General features: G+C 39.6%; 2 protein-coding genes and 1 long non-coding RNA gene across 3 annotated transcripts in view; 1 reads left to right on the top strand and 2 right to left on the bottom strand.

Moving 5' to 3' along the window:
- Window positions 1-11443, top strand: part of gnai3 (guanine nucleotide binding protein (G protein), alpha inhibiting activity polypeptide 3) — a 19454-nt gene extending 8011 nt beyond the window's left edge. Inside the window, exons 3-9 of the mRNA XM_085145869.1 lie at window positions 339-480; window positions 556-713; window positions 2548-2676; window positions 5010-5139; window positions 5662-5815; window positions 6036-6245; window positions 7634-11443. Of these exons, the coding sequence (XP_085001995.1) occupies window positions 339-480; window positions 556-713; window positions 2548-2676; window positions 5010-5139; window positions 5662-5815; window positions 6036-6226 (904 nt within the window). The 3' untranslated portion in view covers window positions 6227-6245; window positions 7634-11443. The remainder of the gene's footprint in view (window positions 1-338; window positions 481-555; window positions 714-2547; window positions 2677-5009; window positions 5140-5661; window positions 5816-6035; window positions 6246-7633) is intronic.
- On the bottom strand, window positions 11088-17228 carry gnat2 (guanine nucleotide binding protein (G protein), alpha transducing activity polypeptide 2). Its single transcript, XM_085145870.1, has 9 exons — window positions 16911-17228; window positions 14178-14220; window positions 13631-13772; window positions 13328-13485; window positions 13085-13213; window positions 12868-12997; window positions 12624-12777; window positions 12191-12403; window positions 11088-11900 (listed from the first exon to the last, which is right to left on the bottom strand). The coding sequence occupies exons 1-8, from the start codon at window positions 17014-17016 to the stop codon at window positions 12213-12215; spliced, it is 1053 nt and encodes a 350-aa protein (XP_085001996.1). The 5' UTR covers window positions 17017-17228; the 3' UTR covers window positions 11088-11900; window positions 12191-12212.
- On the bottom strand, window positions 15141-16904 carry LOC146495308 (uncharacterized). The gene is made up of 2 exons (XR_014871526.1): window positions 15698-16904; window positions 15141-15497 (listed from the first exon to the last, which is right to left on the bottom strand). It is a non-coding gene; the product is annotated as an uncharacterized LOC146495308 (long non-coding RNA).
- Window positions 17229-20602: the final 3374 nt, after the last annotated feature.

Here is a 20602-nt window from a genome sequence, read left to right as displayed (position 1 = left end):
GAAAGACAGTCCCAGCTCCTCGTATAGCTGCAGCACATTTTTATGGGAAAGCAGATCTGGAGCCTCATTTCGCTCCACTCAGGGCCTTTGTGAATAACATTTTAAACAATGGCTTCAGAGGCCGGTTGTAGCCTGGCAGGGCCTGAATAGAGCCCCCCAGTTCCCACATTAGCCATGCTGTATGCTCAGTGAAGCTCAAATTCCAGCATTAATGACAATACAAGCATTAAACTTTCCAAATGTGTAATTTGCCCCACATTTGTTAAGGCCACATTGTTAACACTGTCAAATATTTACACGAGCTCTAAAATCCTGTTTGGATTTTGTGTCTGTGTCAGGATCATTCATGAAGATGGCTACTCAGAAGAGGAGTGCAAGCAGTACAAAGTGGTCGTGTACAGCAACACCATCCAGTCCATCATGGCCATCATCCGGGCAATGGGCCAGTTGAAGATAGATTTCGGAGACGAGGCGCGAGCGGTAAGCTAACTGCACTGGGTCGACATAAAAGATGACGTTCAAAGAGAGAATTTTACGATTTATTCGTGTTGCCAGGATGACGCTCGCCAGCTGTTTTCCCTGGCGAGTTCAGCAGACGAAGGGGTGATGTCCGCAGAGCTGACCAGCGTGATCCAGAGGCTGTGGAGCGATGCTGGAGTTCAGGCCTGCTTCGATCGATCTCGAGAGTACCAGCTCAACGACTCGGCTGCATAGTGAGCACTCACTTCTCCACATAGACGCCAACAAAGGATGAGATTAGATGAGCTGACACACAGATGACTGCAGTCATAACCAGTGTTGGGGAGTAACGGAATACATGTTCCGCCGTTACGTATTTAAAATACAAAATATGAGTAACTGTATTCCGTTACAGTTACCGTTTAAAAAGGTGGTATTTAGAATACAGTTACTTTGTTGAAATAAATGGATTACACGGCGGTACTTCCCTGTTTCATGTTGTGGCGGGTCAGGACTGTTTGGGTTTTGTTTGACAGCTACGTCCTGTTGTTCCAGGCGGCAGCGTTACGGTTGCCATGGTTACAGGGTGACGCTCTAGCGCTCTGCGTGTTTCCTGGGTGAGAGAGGCCTTTTTGTTGTTGTTGTGCTAAGCTAATAGGCAGAATGCTTCAGCTCTAAAGAATGTAGCATCATAGGCAGTGTAGTCCGTGCTGCAGGGAGAATGGACTGCCATACTCGTTATGTGTCTGTGAGCGCTAGGTGGAAGAAAAAGGAAAAGTACGAGCTGTCATCGAGCAAAAACGGGAGCTGGAAGCATGTAAATATAATAATAACCACTGCAGCCAAGAAGAGTGCCTGACGAGCCCAGCTGTAAGTAAGCTATCAAGACTCGACTGTACACCGTGTTCGTGTTTTCCTCCGAAAACAATGTTCCGTTGGAGCAGCCTTTCAACGCCTCTCTCTGTCTCTCGCTAGCAAAGTTGACCCAGACAACAAAGTAAAGCTAGTTTTCAGCTACGAGCCCGACACGAACCCACCGTATTAGCCAGAGGTCCCTTTACTACGGTTCGGAGCCGCAGACCTCAGTAACAGTAATAAATCACAGCAATAGTACATTCATGTAGTTGTAAACAGCATGATAATATATTAAGTAATCCAAAGTATTCAGAATACGTTACTCTCATCGAGTAACGTAACGTTACAGAATACATTTTGGGGCATGTATTCTGTAATGGAATACATTTTAAAAGTAACCTTCCCAACACTGGTCATAACACAGTTAATATAAATCGGTTTCTCAAGAAAAGTTTTATCATTGCGTTTTCTTCGTCACCTGGAGTGCGACAGCTTTGACTAAAAGCTGCTCTCCTGCTTCATGTTTGAAACACAGAAAGGCAAGATGTGTCTTGTTCATCGAAGTCCTGTGTCAGCTTGTTGCACAACGGACTGCATTCCTGAAACAGGGCGAGAAACGAAGGAGAAACAGGCAAATGGAAATTGCAGCCCTCCGCTTAAAGGCATTTGGGCAAAACAGCTTGTTATTAAAGAGAAACTCAGAATGTGAACACCTGATGGGAAGTTTGAGCTAAATATAGCTTAGACTTTAATTACCAATCAGACGAGGATAAAGCTCAAGGTTCTTTTGTGCTTCTGTAGCGTTTAGATCACACTCGTCCTGAAAAGAAAACGTAGCGTAGCTTAGCGTGAAGGACACACTCTCTTTGTTGTCAAAACAGGCGGGCTGTCATGACTCTGTGTCCACACTATGAGTAAAGAAGAGCCTGTAGAGTTAGGCTGTTTATACTCAACCCAAAAGGAGCCAGTGTTTATCATCCACGAAAATATAAGCCCATATTTAGTATCATTTAGTGGCGTCCTCAGATGTGTGCATGCAGGATGATCTCCGCATGACCAAACATTTGTTACTCTGCATTAAACTAGCATTTTGGAAATATTTGGCAATAAAAGAAAACAAACAAACAAACATATCATATGTATGTACAGATTTTCAGCAGATTCTGTTGTGGAAAGTCTAAAACTGTATTTTACACCCTGCTGAATGCATACTACTTATTTTCTGTCCCTCAGCTACCTGAACGAAATGGAGAGAATCTGCCAGACAGATTACATCCCAACTCAGCAGGATGTTTTGCGCACACGTGTGAAGACCACCGGGATCGTTGAGACTCACTTCACGTTCAAAGAACTCAACTTCAAGTTAGTACAGCTTCATATTGCTCGCAAAGGGCCTCCTTTGGGCGACTTATTGAGCAGCTCTTGTCTACACTGGTTTACTATATTTATAAACATTTACCTCGATGTCTTCATTGTAGACTCAACAGAGAGCTGATTCTACTTCAGGAAATAAGGACTATTTTTAGGCTTTTCTTGTTTATGTTTTTTATGTAAATTGTAATGGTCGAGTGCAAAAAGACTTCCCCGTGTGGAACAGTTACATAACACAAAAAGTATTTGTGTTAATTAAAGAGAGTAATGCTCTGTACACTTCGCAATTGATCCTGCTATTTCAATCAACAATCACATCATCAGTAAACACTAGTGGGCCTGTTCCAGCGGCACCCGTACATGCCCATGCCATAATACTGCCTCCACTCTGTTTGACAGAAGATGTTTTATGTTTCTCTCCATACTTTTTTCTTCCCATCATTCAAGTTGATCCTGTTTTCTTCTGTCCAGAATTTGTTTGCCGGCAAAGTCTGTTCTGCCCTTCATGTTCTTGAGTGTAACCAGTGGTTTGCACCTTGTTGTAAACCCTCTGTTTTTCCATTCTTAAAGGTGTCTCTCGATTGTAGACCTTGACAGCTAGCTCGTTAAAAGTGTTGCTGACCTGTTTAGATGTTGCCAAATGTTTGTTTTTTTTACCATGGAAATAACTCTGTCATTGTGCACTTTAATTGTGACCTGTTTCAGGTCTTTTGGTGTCGCTGAGCTGGCCAGTCCGTTCCTTTTTTTTACAAATAAAAAGGCTCGCTTTGATCCTATATCTGTATAATAACAACAACAACAACAACAACAACAACAATAATAATAATAATAATAATAATAATAATAATACATTTTATTTAAAAGTGCCTTTCAAAATACTCAAGGACACTTTACAGAACAAATAAGACAAGCATAAAAACAGGAAATGAGCACAATAATAAAACAAAGTTAAGAGCATGGAGTAGTTATACAGAGTAGGCTATCTTGAACAGGTGGGTTTTGAGGGTGGACTTAAAAAGGGGGAAAGCACTGATGTTTCTGAGGTCAGGGGGTAAGTAATTCCAAAGTCGAGGGGCAGCGCAACTAAAAGCCCCGCCCCCCATGGTAATAAGACGAAATGAAGGAACAGAAAGAAGAAGAGAAGAGGAGGATCTGAGGCACCGGGATGGGATGGAGATCTGTACCAAGTCAGAGAGATATGGTGGGGAGAGAGAATGAATAGCCTTAAATGTGTAGAGGAGTATTTTGAAATTAATGTGGAGTTGAACCGGGAGCCAGTGAAGCTGCTTCAGGATAGGGGTCATGTGGTGAGTAGAGGGAGTCCTAGTAATAATACGGGCAGCAGAGTTCTGGACAGGTTGCCATCCAGCATATAGCTGCCTGCTCATCCAACTGAACTAAACCACCACCATTCTTATGTTTTTACTATGTCTCTAGTAGCTTTGTATTATGTTTTAATTAGATTATTCTTTGGATTATTGATTAGATAGGACTAGATTAGATAGGGAGAGCATACAGCAAAGCGGGGTGAGTGACTTGCTTCTAAGGTTGGAGTCGAACGCAGGCTGCTGTATTCTTTGTTGTTGTTGTTTTTAGCCTAACGATGGCCTCTTTCATTTGCACCGACATATTGAGAGTTCCAGGGAACAGCTGTCAAATCCGAGTTCAACACTTGGATTCAATTACACATCTTTTATGTGCTTAATTTGTTATAGAATAATGAGAGAACAGGCCTCACCTGGGAATGAAACGTCTTTGTAGTCACAGCATCACAAATGCTCAAAAGTAAAATGCTGATAAAACACAATTAAAAAAAATAAAATTGCTTAGAGGATGCTGTTTTCACAAAATCATAGACCTGGTTTTTGTTCCTCTTACATAACTCACAAATGCTGCTGCTGTTGAGCTCAAGATGACCCACCTTTGTGGCTGTTAATGGAATTACATCGCTTCAGTCCTTTCACATTATTACATTATATAGCTCCTGTACTTATAAATATTGGTAAAACATTTAGTGTAATAGCCTTCCTGGCCTCCCTTCATTTGTAATCCCATAAAAACGCTCAGGATCTAAAAATGTGTAATCACTCGATTGGTGTTGAAAAACGCGGTGCTCTCTAATTTCATTTCGGCTTCAGCTGAAAATCGTAGTATAGATTCGACTTGCCTCTCAGGGACTCAGTTGGAGGGAGAGGCACCGACATGTGTGTGTGTGTTGGTGCACATCCTTGTAGAAAACACACAAAAAGACATCACAACTGTAATATGAGCATGAAAGAGAATGTTTATGCAGTAACTGAATCTGTTTGCGCATGTGTATGCAGGATGTTTGATGTTGGAGGTCAGCGCTCAGAGAGAAAGAAGTGGATCCATTGTTTTGAGGGAGTCACTGCAATCATTTTCTGTGTGGCCCTCAGTGACTATGACCTGGTCTTGGCTGAGGATGAGGAAATGGTAAGTGCACTGTGAAGCGTACACTCCGATTCTGGTCCACTTTATAAATCATAAAACATAGGGTTTTCTTGTTGGCACACTGTTGGCCTATTTTACATATCTTATGATAGAAGGAAAGGGAAAGATTGCTAACCACACTAATAATGGCTCCGCTTACATAAAATGTGCAGGTAAGCCGACACAGTGTGACAGTGAACTCGATTCTGTGGTTTGTCTGTGTCAGTGATTGGCTGCACTTTCTGCAAGCACAGTAAAGCACGCTATTGTTGGCCTACTTCACTGCTGTTTGTACATGTGGTACATTTTGTTCATGACTCACACAGAGCTGTTGGTTCAGGTCAACATAACTAGCAAGGGGTGGACGCCAGCTGGCACTAACCAGCACCGTGCCAGTCGGGTTTCTCGGTGCTCGACGGGACCCTAAAAGCAAAGCAGATTGATGATATTCAGTTTGTGTCAGGTCAAGATGTCCTCTGCAAGAAATGCCAATTGGGGTCACAGTCACATCTGCTCTTTCCTCAGAACCGGATGCATGAGAGCATGAAGCTTTTCGACTCCATCTGCAACAACAAGTGGTTCACCCGCACCTCCATCATCCTTTTCCTCAATAAGAAAGACTTGTTTGAAGAGAAGATCACCAGAAGTCCCCTCACTATCTGCTACCCCGAGTACACTGGTGAGACAAACATTAGTTTATGGAAGTTTTAAGCTGTGGGTTGTCTTAAATAGGCTTTGGATATACTATACTCTTTTAAATAAGTGCATAATTGAACTAGACTGTTCCTAATCAGACAGTCTGTGTATGATGTTCTCTACAAAGAGAAGCAGGTATAATTAGGTGATCCAGAGATCGTTAACGGGATGTTTCTTAAACAATTTATTGTCTTTCACTGTAGGTGGGAGCACATACAAAGAGGCAGCAGATTATATCCAGTGCCAGTTCGAAGACTTGAATAAACGAAAGGACATCAAGGATATCTACACACACCGTACATGTGCGACAGACACCAAGAATGTGGAGTTTGTGTTCGACGCAGTAACTGATGTCATCATCAAGATCAACCTGACGGAGATCGGGCTCTACTGAAGCTACGGCTGCCTTTCAGGTCAGCATGCTGAATTAATGCTTGAATATGAAGATAATCGTTTGAAGATTTGAGGTAACTTTATTGATTATATGTATCCTCCTGGTACTTTTGGATGAGCTGAGATTGGTGTATTCCTAAGTGCATCCATAGGTATAACATACAGGACCTTGAAAATTCTGCGCTGAGATAGGTTTGCGGTTCACTTTGCTTTGTACTTCATGACCTGGATGAGTTTCCTTCCAGATGAGCGCAGCAGACAATTTAAAAACTGATCTGGTAGACCGACGCCTTATATCAATACAGTTTTTATATGTGAAAAAAATGCTGGTGGTAATATCCATCTATCATGCACTCACTCACATAGATGATGGATGATGATGCATGCACTGGGTGCAAGTCAGCTGCAAATGCAAATGCAGTCAATAAATTCAAGGTCCAGCATCTTCCTCCAGTGGATCCTTCAGTTTGCTTGTGGATGTAAAGCAGTTTATCAAACCCCTGCCTGTTACAAGCAGCTTATAAATGTTAGTTTAAACTATATTATTTTGATGATAACCTTTTATTTTGGACATTGTGTGAATAATAAATATATATATGTATATATGTATATATACATATATATATGTATATATATATATATATATATATATATATATATACATATATATATGTATATATATATATATATATATATATATATATATATATATATATATATATATATATATATACACAAATATGTGCACAAGCAAAATAGTCTGACATTAAGTCTGAAATGCAGTAGACTAAAGCTCGTACATACTTACTAATCTTACTAAATACTAATACTGAGTACTAACACTTACTAAAAAGCATGTTTTACTTTTTTTTTACTGAATGATGTTTGCTTTAGGTTGCTGTGAGTCCACTGGGAAACTGTTCCACAGTCATGTTCCACAGTTTTACTCCACAAATGAAAATACAAAAGGTTTTAACTTTAATTCATGCATTAGGACTCTTCAAATGTAACTTTCCACTCAGGTTACAGTAGGTTTAGGGTATTTGTAGTTAAACATGCTGTGTTCTGTAGCCTTGAGCATGCTAGTTCTGGCAGGCTTTATCTACCAGTAAACAGTTACTGTTGCCTCTGCAAGCCGCTTTGCAAACCTACCTCCTACATTTAGTGCTATTCGTGCCATTTCTGTCTGAATAAATGTCATGTCTGTTGTCACTGATGCTCCAACTGTTCTGGTTTATTGTTGCTGCTCTCTCTCTTTCACCAGGTGCTTTCCATGTCTTTGTTTATACCTGCAGGGAGGTCCCAGAACAGAGCCATACTGCCTAATATAAATGATTGAACAACAATCCTATTTTTACTATAATGTTCCTGACTGAACTATTAATGATAGCTTTTCATTTCCCTGCAGGTTTCAGAACAATCAGGACTTCTGGGATCTTTTCTGCAGAGGGAAAATTCAAAAGTAGGCGTCATTAAGGACTACGCCGCAGGACCTAAACTGCGTTAACTTTGGGACTTGCAACTGTTATCACTTTTGTCTTAATAGATTTTTAAGATGTGGCGTGCTCTGAGAGGATGAAAGTGGGAAAGCGTGTGAAATGATCCCTGTCATATTTAAGATCTTTGCATCACTCAGGCGGGTTTATAGTTTCGCTGTCATCTGCACAAGGACCAAAACTGACTGCCTGTTCATCAGATCCATCATTTCATTTCGCAGTTTTTATGGCTAAAATGTTTATTCTGTTCACCATCGTGTTGCGTTTTGTCTTAGTTGTGGCACGTTACTAAATATTTGCATCTGTTGTATTTTATTTTTAATTTTTACTTTTAGTTACGGAGAATTTCCATTTTTGGGGGGGATGCATGAATGACATATCTTATGTACAAAGTTTTTTGTGATTAGTTTGATGTCAAGCATAACATATAAGCAGTTGGGTCAGGGATTAGTTAGCTGAAGTCTAAGGAACTCAGTAGCCACATCCATATCTGCATAGGTGTTTGTTTGTTTGTTTGTTTGTTTGTTTTATTTTAACAGGAACACATTGTACTGAACATCTTTATTGAAATCAGTGTGTGAAGGGATTTGATTTTGATGTGCTGTTTTGTTTTTCATTGATCTTGCAATATAAATATTATGTAGCCTTTAAAAGGTCGATGTACCGTCTTGTGAATACTAGTAAAGAAATATAAAAACTAAACTGTGAAACTGGGATAATAGTTTGATGAAGGCATTTAGATGCACACAGTACAATACTTAGGAAGACTGCTGCTGTATATTCTGCAGTAGAGCACAGTCCTGCACAGCCTGGTCCCAAAAGCAAAGTTCATCAAAGGTTATTACTGATTGGCCACATGATTAAAACCACTGAAGGTAAAGTGATGACATTTTCTGGTAAAACCTTGGATCCTGGGATTCATATAGATCAGGGGTGTCAAACTCAAATACACAGTGGGCCAAAATTCAAAACTGGAACAAAGTCGCAGGCTAACGTTAATATTTATTGAAATATATTTATTCCTCCAGATATAAGAATGAATCTTTTCTCAAACACGTTTTGCTGAAAAACTGAATATGTAACAAGCAAAGCTTAATACTAAACAATATATATATTAGCTGTATAATACCAGTAGACCAGCTCTGATAGTAATTTGGTATGGCTTCGTGGGCCAAATGTAATTAGGCTGCGGGCCAAATTTGGCCCGCGGGCCAGAGTTTGACACCTATGATATAGATGCTATGTCAACATGTATCGCCTACCTAAAAACATTGCAGGATCAAGGAAGTAGCCTCCCTCCAGCGTGCACCACCGAAATGATCTTATGAGCCTCCAAACGTCTTAGAAGTTCACAACAATAAGCCTGATTCAAAAAGGACCCACCCTGCAGTCTACAGGACCCAAAGAACACCATAATACATCTGCAGATGTCTTATGTCCAGTGTGTCAGAGCTGTATATTGTTAGGCAGGTGTCTGATGGACGTATAGCTCACTTGAAATCTGAGCAGTTGTGCTGGCCCTGTTTTAAGCTCATAGCTCAAAGCTGTCTGAATGTTCTTCTGGTTTAAAACAAAATAACAGGCGACACTAACCAGATGCTATCCACTGTAAACCATATAGTCATATTCTCACCGAAACAGAGCAGAGACTGAGGTCAGGTTGGAAACAGTATTTTTAGACTTCGGCGACACATCTGTATGTTTGGAGTCAGTGTGTTCCAGCTGCTGCACACACAAAACAGCTCAAATTGTCTTTCTCTGCAACTCAAATGAGATGCAAGCTACAAGTCAACATGACAGCACACAGGAAAAGACTCTTTGAGCCAAAACGTGCAATTTTTTGTGTTCAGTTTGCAGGATATAGGTTGTGACAGTCTAAAACTTCATGTTGTCAACAGGTAACATCAGACTAAAGCCAACAATGTGTTTGTCCATCTCGCCACTTGTGTTTACTGCCTACAGCACTCATTTGTTCCAGTCAGAGCTGTTAGTCTTTAGGAAAATTGAGAATCAGTTATATTTTTAAGAAGGCTTTGCGATGACTCACTCGTGTGTTTTTAATAGTTAATTTTTCTTTTTTTTGCTTTATAATTGAACATCACTTTGATCTTTTCCTTGGCTTTAGTGACAATGACATACAGATGAGGACAGAATTATTACCCCCTCCCCAGAGCAAGGAAATTTTTAACACAGTTTCCAATACAGCTGCAGATGTTTATTATTTTACTTTGCACACAGAAACTAAATTATTTCACACAGACCAAAAACTACCAGAGTCTAAATTATAATCTTTCTCTAGGTTGTTCTTAGCATGCTACAGTCTTACTTGAAAGTGTCTCTTCTGCAGAAGTAGGATTGTTTTTGGTCTGCAGCCTGCAGTGCATTCCTGTGCAGAGCTCTAGTGATTGTCTTAGTTGAGACTACAATTCCCAACTTGACTAAATCATTCATGAGTGTGTTGGCAATTGTTCTGCTGTCTTTAGACACATTCCTCACTAGTTTTCTTTCCAGTCTTTGAAATCTTTTGCTTCCTACCTCTGCCAGGCTTGTTCTGTTTTGGGTGCCACTCTCTGAATTTCTTCATGATTCTTGACACTTACAATAACTTTGCATGTCCATCTCCTGCTTTGTGACAGCAAAAGCTCTTGCTGAAGTTTTTATACTGTGCATAAACTGGACAATAATCTTCAGTTTTAACTTGATTTTACAGGCTAATAATATCGAACCTGGTATTTTTTTTCTAAAATAATTGTGTCATTGTGTGAAAATAGATCTAATTTATGCTTTCTAAAGAAAACTATCATGTTTAGAAATGCTATGTTGAAAATCCCTTGCTCTGTTAAAAATAAAGAACTTTTGACAAAACCTTTTAATTTCATAGGGAGGATAATAATGTGATATTTATCTGTAACAATCTGTTGGCATTCTCCGGCTGTTTGAACAGAATCATACTCTCCATTGATTTGGAAATGCTAATATATCACGGAGAGACAAAAAAGGAAGCAATCCCGCTCACTCAAGTCAAACCATAGCTCCTCTTTTAAGCTCCAGACATTGTTTACACTGTGTTTTGCCCTTGCTTGCTGTCATGCCTCGTGTATCCGTCCCTGCGCAATCTTAGAGCCAATCTCACCCAGCAGATTAATTACCGCTTTAATTTGTTTTGCTCTCTCAATAGGGTTATTGTTAATGAACTTCCTTACGCTGCCATTTCCCCTTTGACTGGATTAGGGAAATTATATAACAGCAGCATTGTCCCTACAAGTAACAGCCCGAGGCGGTCTGTCAGTGTCAGCATGCCTGTTTCGCTAATTCAATATACTGTAGTGACAGTGCGGTTCTGCAACGAAGACACGGACACAAAGGTGAAGTTAATGCGTCTTTATTTCATGCCTCTACATTTCATAAGAAAGGACAAACTCTGCAGATTTTTCAATCCCTTTTTTATAATAAAGCATCGTCCCTCTAGTGTTTCCCTCTGTCATAGATTATCTTTCAAAATATAATGCATTATCTACTCTTATGTACAAAGTTTCTCTACCATGTTTGATGTCCTGAAAATTATTCATCACATTAAAATGTTAAGCGAAATGAATACATCAACACTATGTAGTTACATGTACATTTTTTTGCACTGGGAATGGGATATTTGCTCAGCAACTTACACAGTTTAATTATCAAGACCACAGAGACTACTGTACTCAAAAAAAAAAGAAATAAAATTGAGATGTTGCTATTCAAAATATTTATAAATCCCAGAGTTATTGTTTTATTTTATTTCGTTTATTTTACAGAGCTTGGCTTTAATAGTGAATAAAACTCATGACACACAAGTCAAAGGATGGAATCAGCAACTATTTCCTGTTCTTACCTTCAAACTTTCAGCTTTTGGTGTGAGAAAAATAGCGTAGTTTAGAAAAATCAAAGAGTCTTGCAGAAAGCTGTATGTCCACGATATTGATATGGGTGCTTGATACTTGCTTCAACCCAGCTGGACATGCACTGTGTTGCAGGGGTGTGTAACTGTTGGAGATGATGAGGTGCTAGGATCAGTCAAGGGTCGTGTCTTGGCATGGACGCGATGGTGTAAACACAACAATCTGAGGATCCCTTGTGCTCCATCTTTAGCGCTCCTTAGTTAATGCCAATATATGAGGGGTTAAGGTAGGAGAGGAATTTCTGCAAAGTGGAGAAAGTGATAAACATGCTAATATTTTACTGTCAGTCTTTTCTGGAATGTGAAACTGATCATATCAAGCCACTAAGGAACTGCTTTTTGCTTCTGATTATCTTCCTCATCCTCAACAGCCTCAATTGGTCCAAACTGATTATTTCTCATTGCCGTTGCTTGGCAATGCAGGATGGCCAGACATGATGAGGTTAAGTTGATAAAGCTGGGATCTGATCTTGACTCTATTAGTCTTCACTGACACAGGCTCTGGGAGCGATGTGGCGCGCTCGCTACGTACCTTCTTTCCACTCTGCAGCTGCTTAGAAGAGACCGCAATCCTTAAGGTTTTCTTTGATGATGATGTCTGTCACGGCGTTGAACACAATTTCCACGTTTTTTGTGTCTGTGGCACAAGTCAAGTGAGAGTAGATTTCTTTCACACCCTTCTTCATGTTCAGCTCCAGGAACTGCGACTTGATGTAGTTGCTGGCATCGTCGTATGTGTTGGGGCCTAAAAGAAAGCAATTGATCAGGGGAGAAGGTTCAGAATAATTACTTGTGTTACATGACGTGACAGGTTACGTTATGAGTTAATTTTCCTTCTTTATTGCTATTTGTGTTCTGGTGTCATGTACCAGTCCATCTCCGGATGTGGCCTACTGCTAAATTCTCCTTCTTCGAGCCTGCCACATGCCGCAGGTATAACTGAAATCCAAAGCACGCGATCTTACCGTCATAGTCTGGGAAGCAGATGCTCAAGTGGACTTTCTTGATCTTCTCTTCAAAGAGATCCTTCTTGTTGAGGAAAAGCACGATGGAGGTCAGTGCAAAGAATCTGTGGTTGCAGATACTGTTGAACAGATGGAGGGACTCGTGCATACGGTTCTATAAAAGTTAGAGTGAACACAGAGAGTTACTCACTGACACGTTTCTTTGTGGTCACTTAGGATTTAGGACTAAGACTCCTTGACTCACCACTTCATCGTCCTCTACGAGCACCATGTCATACGCACTGAGAGCTCCGCAAAAGATGATGCAAGTCACACCTTCGAAACAATGGATCCACTTCTTTCTCTCTGACCTCTGGCCACCCACATCAAACATCCTGTTCGCCACAGAAAGTCAGAACACACTCACTAAGTACCTGTGAACCGCAGAGATGTAAGCTTTAGCCAGTTTCCCAGCGACTCACCTGAAGTGCAGCTCTTTGCAGGAGAACTGCTCTTCAATGATACCAGTTGTTTTGACTCGAGATCGCAGCACATCCTGCTCAGTGGGCATGTAGTCTGGCTGGCAGATTCTGTCCATTTCATTGAGGTAGCTGATGATTCCAGAACAAACAGTACAGCGGTCAGTCTTGGATTATGGAATCATCTGTATTCATAAAGTCTGCATGAGCTGACTCTTTAGATTTACATGTATGACATCGACTTACTAGCCAGCAGAGTCATTGAGCTGGTACTCAGCAGCTCTGTCAAAGGCGGCCTGCACTCCAGTGTCTTTCCACAACTTCTTGATAACATCAGCCAGCTCAGCAGGCATTGTGCCTTCCTCGATAGAGTCTGACAAGTTTTGCAGCTTCTGTGAATCCACCTGTGGTTTTGTGCACACAGAATAAAACTCCATCAGGATGGACAAAGTGCTTGGAATATTTATAGTGCAACATTTAATGTCAGTGAGAATGAACTCAACAAGTTTATCATGTCTGGTTTTTTATCTCTTAAGTGTAACTCGAGACCTGTCCAGATGATGCGCCAAAATCAATGCCAAGCATCTCCATGCCTCTGATGATAGCCAGAGCAGATTGCAGGATGTTGCCAAAGATGATCGCTCTGAACTCCAGTTGTTCCTCTTTTGTGTAACCACCTTGATGCAAAATCCTGCGAGCGAGTAGAAGAGCGGGGGCAGAAGTGTTTTAACTCAGGAAAAAGCTTTCTCAACAATAACTACTTTAACTGAGCTGATGGGCAGAAAGAAAACAGCCGAGAGGGAGAGGGTGCCACCTTGTGGTGTCTTAGTGATCTCACTTTGGTTTCACTGCCAAAGTTTAACCAAGTGCACAAAAGAAGTGCTGACGAATTAAGTAAGCGGATGTTTGCCTTGTTAAGCTTTCGTAAAGGGCTTCACTGCAAATGAAACAGACAGAGATTGAAGAGCTTTAGCCAAATGGTCGAATTCCTGACTGATGGGATTAATAAAAACTCCCGAAAAACTCCAAACTCCCATTGTCTACCTGTGACAGTGAATGACTCAAAGCTACCATCAGCACTTATGTTAACGCTTACTTCATTTGTTTAACGATGGTGCTCTTCCCCGACTCACCAGCACCTGTGGAAAAGAGAACAAAGGTTAACATCCTAAATTTCATACCATGAAGATATTTTACTTTGCAAACACAAGACAGTGGGCAGATAAAAACACTAAATGTAAATATGTTGCATAAGAATACCAGGTGCACTGATATATAAGTGAAGAAAATGCAATAGAAGTAGGATGAGAAATGCAAAGTGGAGGAGATGGATTTTAATGTGCATTGATACATCTCTGATGTGTTCTGACTCTCAGTTTCTTGCAAAGCTTTTTTGTTTTAACACAGGACACCGAACTAGCCAAAGCTTAGATAACAGAAGCAGCAGCGCCACAGAGCAGCAGCGCCACAGCTCTCATAGGAGTTTCCCCCGGTGCTAAACTATAAAAGAAATCTCCCTTATTATTATTATTATTATTATTATTTTTTATTTTTTTATTTTTTATTTTTTTTAAATCTCATCCACTAATGATTAGCACTGAGCTTTTGTCGGCGGACATCACCAAATGTTGGACGTCTGACATAAAACCACTGAAACCAGCTAAAATGACAGCAAGTTGCAGTAAGTGTATGCATGCATACATAATGAGTGGCGTGCATTTATGTAAAATTGACTGCAGAAAAGCCTCCCTGCGGATCAGGCTCCCTCCAACACTGTAAGCTAAGTTAGGCCAGAAGGAGTTTATGCGTCACAGGACACCCAAAGCTGAACGTCTTGCTCCCACTTGAGCCACATCACTTAAGCCGTGGACAGACTTAGTGCTGAGCATTTAAAACCTTTCACACATGCGGCTCTAAAGGACGGAAGTTGTTTTTTGTTTTAATATTTTTTCTTTTTCTTTTTACCCCCATAAGAAAGTTATTAGCAAGGAATTGTTGAATTGTTTTGCTAATTTGTAACAAGGTACTGACTTTAAGATACATTTTTGTTAGCTCCCAGGATGCAATGAGATATTCCCTGATCTCTCTGCAGCTCATGCGCCCTTGCAATTGCGCCTGCAGGCCCTGCAGTGGCATGAATTTGGCGTTTGAAGAGGTAGTTTGTTGTTTGTTGTTTGTTGTTGTTGTTTGTTTGTTTTTTAAAGAAAATACAAATCCACGAAAACATAGAATATCAACCGTGAAATCACAGCCATTTCTAATATGCAAAACTGTTTGGAAAAATTTACACTCACGGCCTATATTTTGTTGTTACTGAGGTTTTTTTGTTTTGGTTTTTTATGTTACGTTTTTGCTTGTGTATTTTTTGTTCACTCCCTTGATGGCAGAATCACAAAATTGTCAGGCAGTTTTATTACTTAAGGACTGAAAAAAAGTTCATTAAGACATCAAAAATGCTTCAGCTGTTACTTTCACCATTTAGCAGACAAGTTGCTCGCTACTGAAATCCGCTGCAAGCCCGGAGTTGTAATAAAACAGAGTTTGGGATCCTCTGTGGTCTTTTTTTTTTCTGTTTTCACAATATCCCCCTGAGACCACGTGACGGCTCTTTCTTACCTGCCCTTACAATCTGATCCATGTGCAGCGGAAGAAGCAACATCTCTGTAAATCACTTGCAAGTCTGACTAGCTTTTCAATCGCAAACGATATAGCAATTTTAAAAAATTGTTGTCAGGAAAAACACAAACCACTTTCAAGATAATTTGTACAAATGAACAGCTTAGGTTCCCCTTGTAAAAGCATAAATGTTTGTGAGTTATTTTTGCTAATTTCTCAGAACAGAACACATTTTATACGTTTTGTGCGAGCTGCAAGTCAACAAAGATCTCACCAAGTGGATCTGCACTAAACTGGTTAGTTAATAGGATTGACATATCACTGCCAGGCTGTGATTCATTTAGACCACAGGCTGTGATCTTTTAAGCACCAACGTCCTTCCATCAGAAGTGAAGAGTCATTTTTAAGTAAAAGTCAGATGATTATTAGTTCTTTTCACCAGTAGACTTCTAAATGCAATATGTTATTTTAAATTCCATGCAGATGTATTTACAGATTTCCTTTTTTCTTTTTGAAGATCTTTTCGATAAACGTGAAATTCTGCCATTTTTTGTGACTAATGTATTTTAAACATAATATAATAAGCATAAGCAGGTGGTAAAGATAGGCGAACATTAGTCTAAGCTTTTGCTTTTGCTCTACTTTTCAGTTATGGAACTTGCAATTTCCAAAATGGCCTTCATCACAGACCTGTAGGTATAAAAGTTCAATCTGCTTTCTTATCTCTCTAATCTCTCGCCTCCTTCTGACCTCACAGCTCTAACATCTTTTAATAAACTAAGAGTTTCTTTCATACATATATATATATATATAGTATATAGTATATAGTATACAGTATACAGTATATAGTATATGCAATAAGCAGTTTAACACCATCACATGGCTCCTATGCAACACTTCATCAAGGCATTTATCTGTACCTGATGACTGCAGGTAAATTAATTTCTCCATTTTAAGGTGTTTTTGTAACGTTACATTCATTATCTTTCACACACCAGTCAGTCTGAAACTAAAAGAAACATTTTTTTCTGTGCATCTGTTGAACACTTTGGATCTGCTCTGCAAACCAAAACCTTTGCAGCCAAAGATGGAAAGTTAAAAATGACTTTTTACTGAATCCTCCATGAAAACAGGTAAACCCTGTTGGTCTGAGCACTTCTCCTCTCCTGCAGTCTAGGATGCACAGCACAACTCTATTCAGAAGGTCACTTACCAAGCAGTAATAGCTTGACCGTTTTAGACTCCTTATCAGCATCTTCTTGGAGTTGTTTTTCCAACTCCTTGGACTTTTTGTCTTCTGCGCTGGCTCCTGCACCCATACTTTCTTCCTCCTCAAACTCAAGATCCTCAAGGAAGGAAATTTTGATGGTTGCCTGAGAACAGCTGCAGGAAAATCTGGGTACGACAACTAATCGTTGTTAAAGGCGATTTTCTAGCGGAAGGGGATTGGGAAGGAGGAGTCTGAAGCTTCCGGGCCCTGCTTGATTAGATATGGCTCTCTCAAGGATCAAATGAATTCACCTGCTCTGACAAGCAGAGATCCACCCTTTAATTACTTGCTCTTAAAGCCTGACTTACGAGGTATCTCTTCCTGATTGGCCAGTCAATCCATTTAGTATAATGAGGGCAGTGGTGAATGATGTAAAGAAAATGAGAAAATAAACACATTCACATACTACGCAACAACTGTGTGCATATTGGTAAAATTCACTATATAAATAAATTACCTTGATTCCACAACAACAGAGTTATTATGGCCGTGCGTAATATATTTAATCTCAGATACAAGATTCTGTTGTATCTGTAATATCTACTTACTGATGTGGTAACTATGTTTAAATACTCTGAGTAGACAACGCTTTTACTGCGCTTTTTTTAAACAAATGTGTAGTTAAATGTGTATTTCTTTTCCTCCTTGCAGTCCTTCCTGCCTGTTGGACTCTTTACTCTGGGTCACACGGAAGAAGCAGGGAGGGGGAGCATTAAAGTCTTATAAACTTCTTATAGTTAAGACGTTTAAATCCCAGGTGGTGTGGTACCTGCTAAATGCAGCAACTGTCACTGCACTATGCTCTTCAGTGGGGTCTCAGTAAAACATGTACGTTCCTTGTGGGTGTAAAGGGGATCTGACACGCTTTAAACAATCTGAGAAATGTTCCTGTGGGACACCCTGAAGAAGAGCTGCGATGATACTGTAGGTGCAGTTTCTGGAGGATTGGAGGAATTGATTGATGATCCTTGCAGGGCTGATGGTTTGAAGTCAATGAGACAAGTATTCAGCACGTGTTACGTCCTCACCCTCCATGCTAGAGGACTTAAACCGGGACACCATATTTGAGGTTACTAGTTCAATTAGAAGACTCAGTGTAGACTCAGACACCAACAGGGTGTTTAAAAAGTTGACTGGTTTTCTAAAATTTATCGCCCTAAGAAAACATGAAAGCTTCATTTCACCTTCTTGCTTTGGATCATTTGTTTTCAGATGGCGTTCTTGTGACGATAATTAGGCCCTGCCTCTTCCTGAGTGTGAGCTGGGACAGTGACACTAGTTCAATAAAATCCATCAAAGATCAATCAGTCTCTGATATTTAAAAAAAAAGAGTATATTTAACGAACATATGTAAAATATTTCCTTCTTACTATAAATATTTTCTGTCTTCTGGTAGCATTTATGAGTGTCACACTCCAAAGTCTTTTTTAGCATCATTTTTTCTTTTAAAACCCACTTTGAGGATCAATATCATGGGATATGTCATAACCTCAGTGACAACTCTACATCAATTTAATGTCTAAGCAGAAGAGAGGTGCTGGTACTGTGGATGTTTTCTCTGTTTTCTAACAAGAAAGGAAAAAAACATTTTTAAAAGTGTATTGTGGGTCTATTTCAACATGTGGTATATGTGACTGGTCACAATACGTTGTAGCATAAGGTCTCATTTTGGCCGGCTTTAATAACTTTCTAATATAGTCATAGGTTACATGCAAATGCTGATCATGATTATGTTGAGATGATGGGTAAAAAGAAATGGTCACGTTTCACTAAATGTGTAACATTTAACTGAAAACAAGTCCAGGTAATAAGTGAAAGTTTACTGACGATTGATTTGTTTGTACTTTTAAAATAATCAGTTTCCTAATCTGACATATGATTTTGTAAAATACATCATATCCATTGCATATAAGTCCTATGATGTGTGTCTTTTACTGTTATGGGCACTACAGCCTGCAACACGCTGCACAAAACTCGTCCTACAAGCCTGTAACATGATAAATCCTTATGCCTGCAGCATTATCATATGCATGGAATAAGAGCAGTTCTAAATAATTAAGTACGATAAAGTAATGTTTATATTTACTGTTACATCAGTCAACTATGCACTACTTTGACGGGCACTGCACAACTTTTCAGACGAACTCGACAACTTCACTCGCAAGATATTGGCATGAAGAAGAATTAATCAAGTGATTTTTATAGATATATGCTGTAAATAATATATTCATAAAAGGAAGGTATTCTCAGTTATTACAAGCCCTCTATTTTGTTTTAAAAAGTTGTAAGAAAAAACTGAATGCTCAGTTAATAAATAAGTAAATAAAATGATAATAAATTTATGAAAAATGGCTGCAGAGCAGGTAAAAAACACTTTTTTGTCACACCTCCATCGGCAAAACCAGAAGAATTAAAAAGCATGTGAAGTCATAATTTGGAGAGTATTTGTATTCGTATTAAATAAACAATTAATATTTAATGATTAAAACTAAAACCTGTGTGAACTTCACATGCACAAAGACTAAAACCTCATATTACAAGCACCAAGTCATATTAAATTACAAAACATTATTGCGTCACTGCCATTAGATTGTGGCTGACCCAGGATCAGTTTTCCCAACACCCTGCTGGTTCACCAGGTGTGGTGATGCTAAAGTGTTATGTAAGTGCTTGATCACAATGACACAGAAATATCTGGTAGTCAATTTACAATAATTAGAATAAACGATGTCCTCATTCTTGTCTAGTGTGCGATAGTAAAACACCACAAAGCTGCCAGATGGAGCGATTACAGGTGCGTTTGTTTGCTGTGTTCAAATTAGTATTACATTAGCAGGTAGTCCGGAGTCTGTCCAACACCCAGCTCCTGCTAGACTTCACCAACATCTGCATCACTGCATAAAGCTTTTTCATTAAAACAATACATACATGGATATGTATAAATATAAAGGACAACATGATGTGCATGAATAGATTTGTAAAGTCTGCGTAATTTTACCCTTGAGCTGTAAAAGTTGCCAGTGCTGCCAGTATTTTTTAAATGTATATTTGCAGCTTTTTTGAGTTTCTACTAAGTTGTTAATGGAACTTGAATATGTTCTTCCATCAGCGCAAGATCCAGTTCAGTGACGTCAGGGTCAAATAGGCTCAGCAGGCAACTAAAGGATTGACAGAGAGTATTTGGAAAAGTGTGACCTGTGAGTGATGATCCTGCAGAACAGGCAGATTTCTTTGTAGGATGATGAAAACAAAAGCATCACACACAATTCCTGCTATACTTATAAAATGCTCGTGTCTTGTTTTGAGCAAGTATTTTCTAACAAGAGTCAAATTTAAGCATTAAATCCCATCTGAGAAACAAGAGACTCTATATTGTTGTTTTGCTAATTATGCACTCTGCATCCTCAATCTGTGCATCAAAAAACAGCACATACTGCAACTCATGTCTGCACCATGTCAGCATCCAGTTTTGTCCTGAAAAATTATACTATTACTGTTCTCCTTACTGCTTGCAGTTCTGTGCTTGAGATTCAAATGGATGACTGCTTCCAAGCAGGCTAATCGCAGTGGCACATCTATCGATGGGGGCCAATCCCATTAAGCTGTAGAAGGTGTAGCCCCGCTTTGTGCTCAGT

The sequence above is a fragment of the Neolamprologus multifasciatus genome, chromosome 20, assembly GCF_963576455.1.
Source record: "Neolamprologus multifasciatus chromosome 20, fNeoMul1.2, whole genome shotgun sequence".
NCBI lineage: Eukaryota > Metazoa > Chordata > Actinopteri > Cichliformes > Cichlidae > Neolamprologus > Neolamprologus multifasciatus.
This window is presented reverse-complemented; position numbering and strand designations above follow the sequence as displayed.